Raw genomic sequence first — 12,353 nt, 5'->3', positions numbered from 1 at the left:
ATGACGTCATGCATATTTTAATGACGTCACACACATTGACCAATCAGCGTTTTCAGCCATTTCTCCCCCTATACGGATGTCTTCTCCCTCCCTTCACTTCAAAATTGTTTGTTGTAGTGTTTGTTTTTTTAAACAAAAAAAAGTTCAGCCTTCAAAATCTAGGTAGTTGTGTTAACTAGCAAAAAATATGATCGCTTTATGTTTTTGTGAGACCTAAGAACACAAAATAAAAATTACGTTCAAGTTTGAAGAATTTTGTTGGCCTTTTGGGAGCGGAATAATTTCTTTCGCGCACGTACAAAGCGTGAAACAGCGGTGATGCGAGCGCCCTCCTAGCAACCACGTGATATTGTGCCTCGAAACGCACACTTCATTCTACAACCGAACACTGACAGGTGAGGGTGCAACTTTCCGCGGCTGCCGTTCTTTGTCGTGTTTGCGTCTATTTTTAACTCGCTGCGAAACTTGGTTCTCAGTTTCGGCATTATTGTTAACTTGTGGCCGCGTAAATAATTGCGTCCGTGTTTAACGGAGCCGTTTTTTTTGTTGTGTTTCTGCAGAACAGGGTTAGGCCTTCGCAACGTTCCGTGCAGGCGCGCGCCTCGTGCTAGTTCTCCCAGAAAACAGGCTAAAAAGCCCGAGCACTTAATTATTAGGTTACTTTACCTGCCTAAATTCCTTTTCTCCGCCCTCACCCCAGCCAATCAGTCTCCATTACTGCGACGTGTTAGAATTTTGTACCGTCAACACGTGGTTCCAAATAGTTCCATTGTGGCGTTCGGCGTTTTTCTTCCAGCAAGTTGCGTGCGCACGGCGCGCCTTGGCCGCAGTTATTACCGTTGCATGCTTATTGACAGCAGTGCAGATATTGCGGTTTAAATAGGCTGGGTGCGTTCGAAGTGTTCGTGTTCGAGGGACTGCTTCGAACGCGCTGTCAGGTAGCGTCTTGGGCGCGCTGTCAGTTGGCGTTCCGAACGCGTTCGCTCGCCAAGTGTCGTCTGCTGTGCAGGCGGTGTGTCTGATTTCCGCGTTGTTTTGTTCTCTGCAGGACAAAATGGCAGACACCGCAGCGGCGGGCTTCTCTGCTGGCGGCTTCGGGTGAGTCGACTGAAACCCTAGCCGTGTACGCGGCGTTTTGTGCGCGTCGAAACGCGCTCCGTAACTTAACCCTTCATTTGCGCACCGTTATTTTCTGCCAAGTATGAGTGCTTGAAAACGGACGGCATGTTTTTTACCACTTTGTGTGGAACTATTGTAGCCTATTTGCTCAAGTTGAATTTTTCGCCGTGTTTTTCGCCCCGTTCTTTGTCGCCGTGAACGTTCATAGTTTAGGATTTACGTAGCTATAACCTGTTCCGGCATGCTTATCGGCTCATTCACCATTGTTTAGAACCCAGTTCGCCGCCCCCTTTTTTTTTCTTAGCCGAGAAGCGGTTATGTCCTGGCTTGCATAGATAGTCGCGCCCGGCAGCTGGTTGTTGCCAATTACCGCGTAAGGTTATTAAAGCAACAGCATGGTTTATTTTTTGGCCCGCTTAATTTGGCGTACTTTGCATTTTCGGCTTCCTGCTGTTTTTCGGTTCAGCGGTGCGAAATGGCGTACGGCAGTGCTGTTCGCGCTGCGTTAGTTTGTGCCTTGATGCGATTGTTACCTAACCGCTAGCCTAAACACAATGGGTGACCTCAACGTTCGAGGGCAGAAATGTTTACGCGGGTTCTCTAGCCTGCACCCCCCCCCCCCCCCTCCCCAAGAACTGCCAGCTGTCATTTCGAACACCCCTTCAAGTTGCACAATATTTACACGCTCTGGCTATATTATGGCTAAATTATGGACCGGCCGGCGCGTTTCATACTCGCAAAGGGGATGAGCGGGCGTTTCTCGATCAGGAAAATAACTCCGTAGCCCGCGGGGCATAGAAAGCACTGAGGCAAATTCTTGAGCGGTGACTCGAGGCTACAGGAAAAAATGTTTGCATATGCGGGAATGCAGTTCCCAGGTTAGGGGCAAATATCGAGATGGGTTTTACCGGTGCTGCTATTCAGTGCTGTTTCTTGTGTTGTAGCCTTGTGCGAGATGTTTCTCAGAACAATGTGATAAAAAATGTTATGCCAAAGGCTCTCAAAGGCAGTCGACCACAACTTTTCAAAATTTCATGCCTAGAGTACAAGCTTCTGCGTACTTTATTTGTTGAACCTCTTGCCTTTTTTTATAATGCTGTGGTCCGTGTACAGCTGCTGTTCCATCCAGACGGAACTGCAGCTGTCACTGAAGTTCTGTTCAGAGAAAACTCAACTCAAGAACAGCCTTTTCTTGATTTTTCACCCAACTGCTACCATGCTCTGACTAGCCACAATCGCTGCAATGTCTTAATCATTACTAATTACAGGCGATCGGACTAACTCTAGCTCAATCCAGATAAATCTCCACGCTGCCCACTCAGTATTGCAGCGAGAACAGCGTTTTCTTGATTGTCACCCAACCGTCCAAACCGCTTCCAGTCACTGTTCAAATGTAACTGTAGTGATTTCGTCTAGTTTACAGAGCCCATTTTCACTGCTGTAAGTTGACTCGTGCAACAGCTGCGAAATCAATTCAGCATTCAAAGTGCATACAGTCATACCTTCCTGGGGAGGGAGTTTTGGCGGTGGTTCGGATTCAGTTTCAATTGTGACTTTTTTTTTTTTGCATACATGGTTGCACCCCTTTACTCTGCCGTATGTTCGTAGTTACTTGCTTCTTGCAAGAACTGAGAGAACTAAGGCACTCCTTTCTGGAGCAATTCTGTTTGAGCATTTGCAAGTGTTCACAACTTTGGTCATTGGGCACTTCTTGCCTGAATCCTTTGTGGTTTTGGCAAAATAGATGCTTGGTTGTGAAGGCAGGTGGTTTTCGAACTGTAGCAATGCGCTTCAAAAAATGTGCTTTAGGTTGTTGCCTGACAGGATATCCTCGCACAATGTCTATTCTTCTTGAAGCCTGGCAATATTTGCGGCTGTTGAAACAGCTTCGTAAAATACTGCCCACATTCAAGTGACAGGTTTTTACTTGTGCCTTTCACAGCTTTTGTGGGTAGTCTGTCGGCAGTGGGGGTGCCCTTTAAAGCTCTGCTGCTAAGGCTGGATGGGGCGGTATGTTCATTGAAGTGCCCTTTCTGGGGTTGTTGCCGTGGGGGTAGAAACTTTTTTTTTTTTTTTAGCTAGCGAACCGTTTCTAGTCAATGTGTTCTGAAGTTTGTAGCTGAGATAGAATTTCAGCAGCTCTTATCATATCATGCGTAATCATCCTGACCCGATACGCCGGTCTTTGGTTTTTTTTTTTTTTTTTCACTTTGTTTTACTGGCAGGTTTTAGTATTTACGCTTGTATCACCTATGCAATAACTCGTTTTTGGCGCTCTTTGCCCATGTTGGCCTTGCTTCGTTAAACATCAGTTATCATTAGAAACAGCTTGGTTATCCATACTGTGGAAGTGTACCGTGGTTTCAAAGCTGTGGTGTGTGCTACTTGCGTTCCCGTTGTGCAAAAGTTCTTCTCGGACAGCGAGACTACATCAAGTCCGCTCGAGGAGATGCAGCAATTTTAGGTGGCTTTGATTTGTTTTGCACACCCTTTCCCAAGCTAGTTTAACTAGCTTGTGAAGGGGTGGGCTTACGGTCAACCTAGTGGGGAGAACGTTGCCCATCACTGCATAAATGGGTCGTGGGGCAGAACGCAAGTTTGTTCAGTTTGAGTTGAAAACTCGCTCTATTCCAGCCTCCGAAAAAAAAAAAAAAAAACTGACGTTATATGGCCATGAGGTATTATGGGCATTGAAGGGATGCAATCAAACAACCAGAGGCCGCTGTCATGGAAGGGCTAAAGATTGGCTGGAAAGTAGTCTGTGATTAGCATGTATTCCTGGCGGTGGCTTTGGCAGCCAATCGCGTTGACAAGATTCTGTGATGTCACCGATAATCACCAGGAAGTGGCTGAACAGTTAGCACTACTTCATTTTCAGTACCCCAATTATTTTTAAGTTTGAGATGAAATTGGTATCGTTATCGGAACAGAGCAGTGTGTTTAAGGAACAAAACTGGTATCCTGCCTTTATGGACCCCTTATAGGGCATGCTGGTCTTGATTTTTTTTTTTTTTTTTCCAATCAATTTTGACGAAACTTTGTGGGCTTGTTCAGTTTTAGCTGATGTGGGGTAACTAGATTCCAAGTCCATTTAAAAATTTTCCTTGGTTGTTCTTAAGAACAATATGAAACAAACTATTCAAGATTACCAGCGAGGCATGACTGACAACAGAAGTTGTGAAGACTGGAATGTGGGAAGCAGTTTTCTTTTTTTTTTTTTTTGCAATCACATTAATTTTAACTTCGAAGTTTGAAACTCCTGCTAACTAATGAAAAATAATACTAATTAAGCAACTACTGAAACAAAATGCAAAATCTGCTTCCCATATTGCATGGTTTAAACATTCAGCTTCACAGTGCTTCAGATTTCGGAAAGTTTAGTGCCAAAATAAAATTTCTTTATTCCACTAGATAAAACGCTGACTTTCATGTGAGCTATTGAACATGTACTCGTCAAATCTGTTGTCTGCCCCTTTAATTCAGGCTGCTTCTACAGCATATGTGGGACATTCATTGTGTGAATGCCACGGTGGTTAGCAGCCCAGATTCACTGCTAACATCACTGAGTGGCAAGCTCCCAGCAGCCATTCCCTTTTGGCAGTTCGTACAAAGGTTGGGACAGTGGTGTTAATTTTTCCAACAAAGCCAGTGTGTGTGCACGGTATTTTTTTCCAGTGCAGTCCTTGTTTTAAGGGGGCAAATGGGTCTTTGGGACTGAAAAATTGCCCAAAAAAGCATTTCGTTAGGTCCCACTTTACTCTTAATTTGAATAGTTTTTCCTGTGAAAATTCTGCTCGTGGAACAGTACCAAGAAATTAATTTCTCAGTGAATAAAGCATCGTTTGCATTTGGACAAGCGTTGGGGGCACTATAAAACACGAAATCTTTCTAATAACACGAAGTTGTGTTGTCTTCATGGCTCCTTTAAGGGGGGACACTGCTCTTACAAAAATTTTTTAATTTTTAAATAAACTGAAACTGGTCAGCCTTGCTGCTTTTCCTCCACTGATTTCAAATATGTCATCATTTTTTTAGTTGGTCAATTAGTTCCCGAGATAAAAAATAATGAACCATTTTTGGAGGAACAATAGACAAGTGTTGGTCATAAAACTAATACTACACTGTAATCATTCCCCCTTAAGGAATGCTCTGGGTGGAGCCCAGCTGTTGTGTACAACAGAAATATCAATCAATCAATCAATCATGTTTTTATTTTCACCAGTACAGCATCCAGTGAAAAAGGGGGTGTGGCCATAGAAAAAGCCGCTTGTTTACGGCTTGACAAAGCTCCGGTCTCCCACACGGTCGTGACAGGTCGACGCTCAAAGGAAGTAAAATAATTACAATAAAATACACAAACACAAACGCATGCGTTTTGATCACGGGTCCTCAAAATTAAAACATAATTGCAAACACTCAAATACAACAACAGAAATGAAGCATAAAAATTGAAAGACACATTTCTGGCATACTCATGTTATTTCAAAGCCACAGACATATATTTGCGCGTATCTTAGCCTTTTTTTTTTTTTTTTAATCATTGCCGTAATTAATGCATGTCTGCTACAAAAAGTTCCTGTATATGAGCTTTGCTTAAGGTCATGACTTCCCTGTGATGACGGTGAAAATTATTTAGTATGTAAGGTAATGTATGACACAGTCGTTGCTGACCGTAGTTGGTGCGGGAAAACGGTATTTGCCATGGTGGTTGGTATCTGTAAGAATATACAGATTCACTCGCACGTAAGTTTGCTAAACATAAGAAAGAGTCCAAATTTCCTTGTACTGCCCTTTTGTAGCTTTGGATTACCTTATATGCGTATATGAAAGGAGCTTTTATAATTTTATTTTTAATGAACAACTCTGGTGTGTTCCAGGTAGGGAACATTTTCAACGGCCCGAACTGCTTTCTTCTGTAATAGTGTTAGTTTTTGCAGATTCTGGGCAGTGGTGGTTCCCCAAATTAACGAGCAATAATTTAGTTGCGAGTTAAACAATGACTGGTAAAGTAGTCTTTTTATAGCTTGGGGCAACACGTAACGATGTCTTCTAAGGGTACCGACAATCTTTTGCAGCTTCGAGCTCAAATGATTAATGTGCTCATTCCAGGTCATGTGCTCTGAAAACACAACGCCGAGAGTGTTCACATGCTTTGCTACATTGATTTTGTAAGGGCCTAGTGTAATAGTATCTGGCAAGGTGGGAAGGATTCCTGGTGCTCGAAAAACAACACATTTAGTTTTTGTTTCATTAAGGACAAGGTGGTTCGAGTGTGACCATTCTTTAAGTTTGCAGCAAACTGAGCTAGCCAGGGGCACAATACTTGTTAAATCTTTACCAGGCACAAATACAGTGCAGTCGTCCGCGTATATAATAAACTTGCACTTTTTTTCGAGTTTCGTAATGTCATTGACATAGAATAGAAAAAGAATTGGCCCCAAGATACTGCCTTGTGGCACCCCATTTTTAACTGGTTTTATTGTAGATCTAACGTTATTGATTTCAACGAATTGAACACGTTGCTTTAAATAAGAACATAGAAGATTCAAGGCCAGTCCCCGGAAGCCATATCTTTCCAGTTTTACCAGCAGTAATGTATGGTTTACTCTGTCAAACGCCTTACTGAAATCGAGATAGAGGCCTAGCGTCAGCTCCTTTCTCTCAAAGTTTTCGAGGATGGCTTCTTTTTGCACGGATAAAGCACTTTCAGTTGAGCGCTTCTTTCTAAAGCCGTGTTGGCATTCAGTTAGGAGGTCATGTTTCCGGGTGAAGTTGTCTATACGGGCGTTAAATATTTTTTCTAGACCTTTAGAAAACACCGGAAGAATAGAAATTGGTCGATAGTTTCCCATTTGGTATTTGTCGCCTCCTTTATGTACGATTGTTACCCGTGCGACCTGCATGCCCTTTGGAAATGTACCAGTCGACAGTGCCAAATTAAAAATGTGGGTTAATACAGGGGTCAACAGATCCATAACATATTTAATTGGTTTGATTTCCAAGTCGTCTGCATCCCTACTGCGGCTATTTTTTAGGTTCAAGAAAATGTTGCTAACTTCGGAGGGACATGTAGGCGTCAGGAATAAAGTTTCTGTTAGAGGCGAAATATCTGGCATGATTTGGTCATCATCTACTCTGTTTCCTATTTCTAGAAAAAAGTCATTAAACATGTTGGCAAGTTCTTTTCCTTTTGTAACCTTTCCATCTATATTGATTTCTTCTATTTGACTAGCAGTTTTAGGATTCAAGATTTCATTTAGCCTTTTCCAGACATTTTCACTTCTGCGAAGGCAGTCCGTATCAAATATGCGATGATAGTATTCATTCTTTGCTTTTTCCATTTCTTTGTTTAATTTATTCCTGAATTGCTTGTATTCCTTCCACTTGTCTAAGTCGCGACACCGCATGAATGATTGATACAACTTATTTTTCCGCTTAATTTTTCTTAGGAACTGCTTCGTGATGATGGGAGGTTGTTGCCTCTTGTAGCTGTCGAGGTCGCGTGGGATGAAATAAACATTCCTGTAGAGTGGGGGAGATAAAAGATAGCGGCTGCGTGTGTGTCGTCTTTGGGGAGGGAAAATGGGACCTGCCAGATAAAAGGGTGGTGCGGTGTCTTTTGAACTTGACTTATTTATTTTCCCACTCGTGGTGTTTGAATAGCTGTGAATATTAACCAGCCTCTCATCATTGCAATGGGGGGTTTACTTCTGTGTTGCGTTGGAAATGGAAATTGATGTTCAGCCTTCAGCGAGCTGTGATTAACTGTTCTCTGAGGGGGCTTAAGCTGTGGTTTGCAGGTGCTGCACACAATAGCTAGCTAAAACTGCACTGTGGTCACCACTGCCAATACTGGCACTGCGGCTGCTGCGTGGCAGCGTGAGGGGGGCCTCCTACTGGTTGGGTGCTGTGCAAAGATGCCCTTTGGAGTGGGTGGCCGCAGCACTGCGCTTGGTGTTGCCAGGTGTGCACAGTTACGGGTAGAGCCGCAGGCGGTACAGGGTGAGTGGCAGTGCTGCATAAGGTGAGGGGCTGAAACACAAGTGGACACATGGGGCTCAGTGTGTTGTCAGGGTGTCTACCAACCTGGAAAACAGGGAAGACCTGGAATTGTCAGGGAATTCGGGCACATCTGGAAGAGTCGGGGAATCGGCAGGAAATTCTTCAAAAATATGGCTCGGTCATGGAAACTGAGACGGTTACTATCTCCCAACTGACTGCCAACTGCTGGCACAGCCCTACGCACAAGCTAGATGATGCTACAAATTCTCTGGATGGTCAAAGGACCTATTGTCCGTAGTGCTAACAGAAGATGGAAGAATGAATTGAACAGGAAGTCGGGACATGGAGCTACTAGCCAAGATTCGGAGCAGGAATCATAGGATGGTTGTTAGGTGTATAATAAGGCGGAATCCCAAAAGAGGAGTCGGGTAGAGCCAGGATGCAGGAGCTAAAATAACCGTTCAGAACAAATTCGCACTTTTAATTGATGAGAACAAAGACAATGTTGACATGCAAAATAACAATCTGACAACAGCAGTCACGAACCCTGCAGTAGCTGTGGGAGAAGCAGCATGCAGGAAACAAACTGGAAAACCAACACCGAAAACAAAGGAACTTGTTTCCAAATGTAAGAACATGAAATTGTGAGTACAGTGTTTTACATCTGCTAATTTCGACAGCCCTGCTAATTCAATTTAATGCAAACATTTGTGCGTACAACATGAAATAGGAGGAAGCTTAAGAGCAACCAAGAGGAGGCTAGCTATAAGCAAAATCAGTGTACGCACTGAAAGACGAGTAGGGTAGCATTACACACATTTACGAGATAATAAAAGTAGCGGAATGATTCTACACCAGGCTATATTCATGTGACGTTACACCAGGGGAAACAACTAAGAGTACAGGCTTGGCTCACAAAGTCCCACTCATAACCAAAGACGAAATTGAAAAGGCTCTCAAGAGCATGAAAAGAGGAAAAGCTGGAGGTCACAACATAACCATTTGCCTTTTAGAGGAGGGCAGGGGTGAAAACCATTTGCCTTTTAGAGGAGGGCAGGGGTGAGACAGCTGCGCATATTGCGCAGTTTTGATACAAATTCGTTTTTCTGCGCCAGGCTGCTCCAAAAGCTTGAAAATTGCAAAAATTGCGCCAAACTGCTCCGAAAGAATATGAGAGCCAAAGATTTTAACGCTCCCGTCAATTTCAGTAGGGGAAAATGCTTACTGACGGCATAATTTTCGAGCACCTTGAAGGTGATGCTGTTTGTAAAGGTTTAATTGATTGATCATTTGATAAAAAAACCCGCATAAAATTGCCCACGGGATAGATTTTTCAAAAGTCACAATGTCGGGTTGCACATGTTGTATTGTGTGAATTTTTAAAGTTTTCCCATATAAAGTTTCCACAAACTACTTGTGCGAGTTGATTTTAAAACAGCAATTTTGGGAGCACCGCACCTCCAGAACGACATTACTGGGCGCCGCCATGTTGGTGGGGTGAAGATTGGAAAACATGGCCGCTGGGCGAAGCAGTTTCTCGTGGTTCAGGCAGACTGCTCTTCGCCGATTTCTACCGCGGTTTTGCTTATGGGGGTGGCCGGGTTTACATTTAGTCGTTTGACCTATTGCGGGAAGTTACGCGACTCGAAAGACGGGGGTTCATCAAAAACAACGGGGTACCCACAATATCGCCGTGTTTTGGCCTTGAGTGTGAGGCACGGTGCGTGCTTGAAGTGAAATTTTGGACTCATTACGGCGTTATAAAACGCAGTTATTGTTGCTGTTGACAGTGAGCATGCGAGCGGCGGGAGTGGGACGATGGACACTGCAGAAGTGGCGGCGCAGGCTGCATTACCGCCAAATATTCAAGCAGTGTCCGATAGCAGGACGGGTTATTATAGCACGCGAGTAATAATGGTTCATCTATCTGAATTGAAATTTAATGCCAAAATAAATTTGATGCCAAAACATACCAATACTCTAATTACAATCGTAGTGCATGCCCACCTTGGGGCTTGAAATGGGAGGGCTGGTAGGGTGCGACGACTGTCACCTCGCCTTGCGCAACTTTTGCCGTGGCTCTTAGTTGTGCGTAACGCCGAGTCTGGGATTACATAAATAACAACTTCGGCATTCACGGGATAATAAAAATTTCTTAAAATCACTGTTTAATTTGATAGTTTCAACGGAACTCCGCGTTATCTATGCATAGAGCCCAAGAATGAAAAAATGGTTTGAAAGGTAGTTTAGTTCGTTCCTTGTGATACTCAGGGAGAAAAAATTTATTGAAAGGTTGTTTCAGTGTTATGTACGTTTAAAACCGATTAAAAAGCGCACTCTCTCCTCTTCCTCCTCCTCCCCCTTCCCCCTCCTCCCCCTTCTTCCTTCCCCCCCCCCCCCCCCCCCCCCCCCCCGAGAGGCCAAGAATGTGACTTTTTAGGCTCCCAAGGTGACATAATAAATGTCGTTCTTCTGCTCCAAATCAAGGTTCTTACTGCTCCAAAATCGAAATTTCGCTGCTCCAAAAGCTGCTCCCAAATCTGGTTCAGCTGTAGATGTCATTGTGGAAAAGCTTGCTAAACTAATCTCAGAATGCTTAAGGACTCTAGATTGCCCAAAGCATGGAAAAGCGCTGACATAGTTCTGATTCACAAAAAGGACACCAAAGACCTTGAGAATTGCAGACCAAGCAGCCTGTCAACTGTATACAAGGTGTTTACCAGAGTAATAGTGAAGTGCATAAGTGACAGCCTAGATTTCCAACAACCCAAGGATCAGGCCGGGTTTAGAAAAGGATACCCTATAATGAATCACATCATGTCATCGAGTAATAGAAAAATCCACAGAGTATAATAAACCTGTTGACATGACATTTATATTCTATGAAAAAGCATTTGAGTCAATAGACACCACAGCAGTATTAGAAGCATTAAAGAACCAAGAAATGAGGAAACCAATGTAAGGCTCCTAGACGAAATATGAGGGATGTACAGGCAGGATAGTCCTTCACAAGCAAACCAAAAGGTTCCCGAACCTAAAAGGAACTATGACAGGGAGATCCCATCTCACCAGAATTGTTCACAGCATGTCTGGAGGGGCTATTTAGGAAGCTTGACTGGGAAAATGCAGGTCTATGGATAAACGGGGAATACTTGAGCCATTTCAGGTTTGCAGACCACGTGGTCTTACTCAATGAGTCTGCAGAACACGTGCAAAAATGCTCGAACTACAATCAGAAAGTGGGACCATCAAACAAAAATAAATATGAATAAATCTGAAGTAATGATGTAACAAACATGCTGAATGCGCCCTAACGAAACACCTGAACAAGTTGAAGAATATAACTACCTCGGACAGGTGGTCAGTGCTGATTCCAACCATAAAAAATAAATCCGGTGCAGAATAGCAATGGGTTGAGGTGCACTTAGCAAGCACTCACAAATAATGACAAGTAAGCTACCTCTATCCCTAAACAGAAAGTTTGACAAATGTGCTCTACCGGCAATGTCAAACTGAATGCTGTCCAATGGGCCATGAAGCGAATAATGATACGAGTAACACTTACGGTCCTGGACAGGGTAATGACAGAGGAACACTTCGCATTTTAGATCAGGGAGCAAACTCGAGTAGAGGGTATCACTTAAAATAAAGAAAAAGAAGTGGGCCAAGAGGTTAACAGAATGGGCACCCAGAGACAGGACTAGAACGGGAAGGGCAATAACACGATGGAGGGATGAAATAGGGAAATGCGGGGGAAAAGGATGGACTTGGGCAGCGCAGGACAGGAGCGGGTGGAGGTCCATGGGAGAGGCCTTCATCCTGCAGTGGACCTAAATGGGCTGTTGGTGATGATGATGACGACGGTGGTGGTGATGAAGGAATGGTTGTATTTGTGGGACTTTGAAGAAAGAAGAGAACTGCTGCTCTTGTAAGAGAACTTGCATTGAAAATGCAAAAGCTCATGAAAAATGCAGAAAAAAAAAGGGTCCTTACGAGCAACGGATTGTAATCGAGTAGTGTGTTCGGCAGTTAATGCAAGTGCCCTGTCCTTTTTTTACCACTGGATGGCTCGCAATCTGTGTTTGCAGTGTTTGTTGAGCAGGCATATCAGTCAGGGATTATGCTTGGAATTGTCGGGAAAACCTGGAAAAGTCGGGGAATTTTAAAATGTAGCATTGGTAGACACCCTGGTTGTCGTGTTTCGGTCCCTCGCCTGGTGCAGCGCTTCCGAT

General features: G+C 43.7%; 1 protein-coding gene across 7 annotated transcripts in view; it reads left to right on the top strand.

Moving 5' to 3' along the window:
• LOC144162530 (ATP-dependent RNA helicase DDX4-like) overlaps positions 1-12,353 on the top strand; it is a 58,034-nt gene that overhangs the window by 34,217 nt on the left and 11,464 nt on the right. For 5 of the 7 annotated variants that reach the window (XM_077693102.1, XM_077693100.1, XM_077693099.1 and 2 more), the window contains exon 2: positions 1,049-1,098. In XM_077693102.1, coding sequence (XP_077549228.1) covers positions 1,049-1,098 — 50 coding nt within the window. Of the gene's footprint in view, positions 1-327; positions 396-509; positions 567-1,048; positions 1,099-12,353 lie in introns of those variants that run through there. The other 2 variants (XM_077693103.1, XM_077693104.1) reach the window with 2 other exon arrangements.

This window comes from Haemaphysalis longicornis, unplaced genomic scaffold (genome assembly GCF_048455015.1).
Source record: "Haemaphysalis longicornis isolate Haplotype H1 unplaced genomic scaffold, Haemaphysalis longicornis Haplotype H1 scaffold_12, whole genome shotgun sequence".
Taxonomy (NCBI): Eukaryota; Metazoa; Arthropoda; class Arachnida; order Ixodida; family Ixodidae; genus Haemaphysalis; species Haemaphysalis longicornis.
Note: the sequence above shows the minus strand (reverse complement) of the source record. Positions and strands in the feature narration are given on the sequence as shown.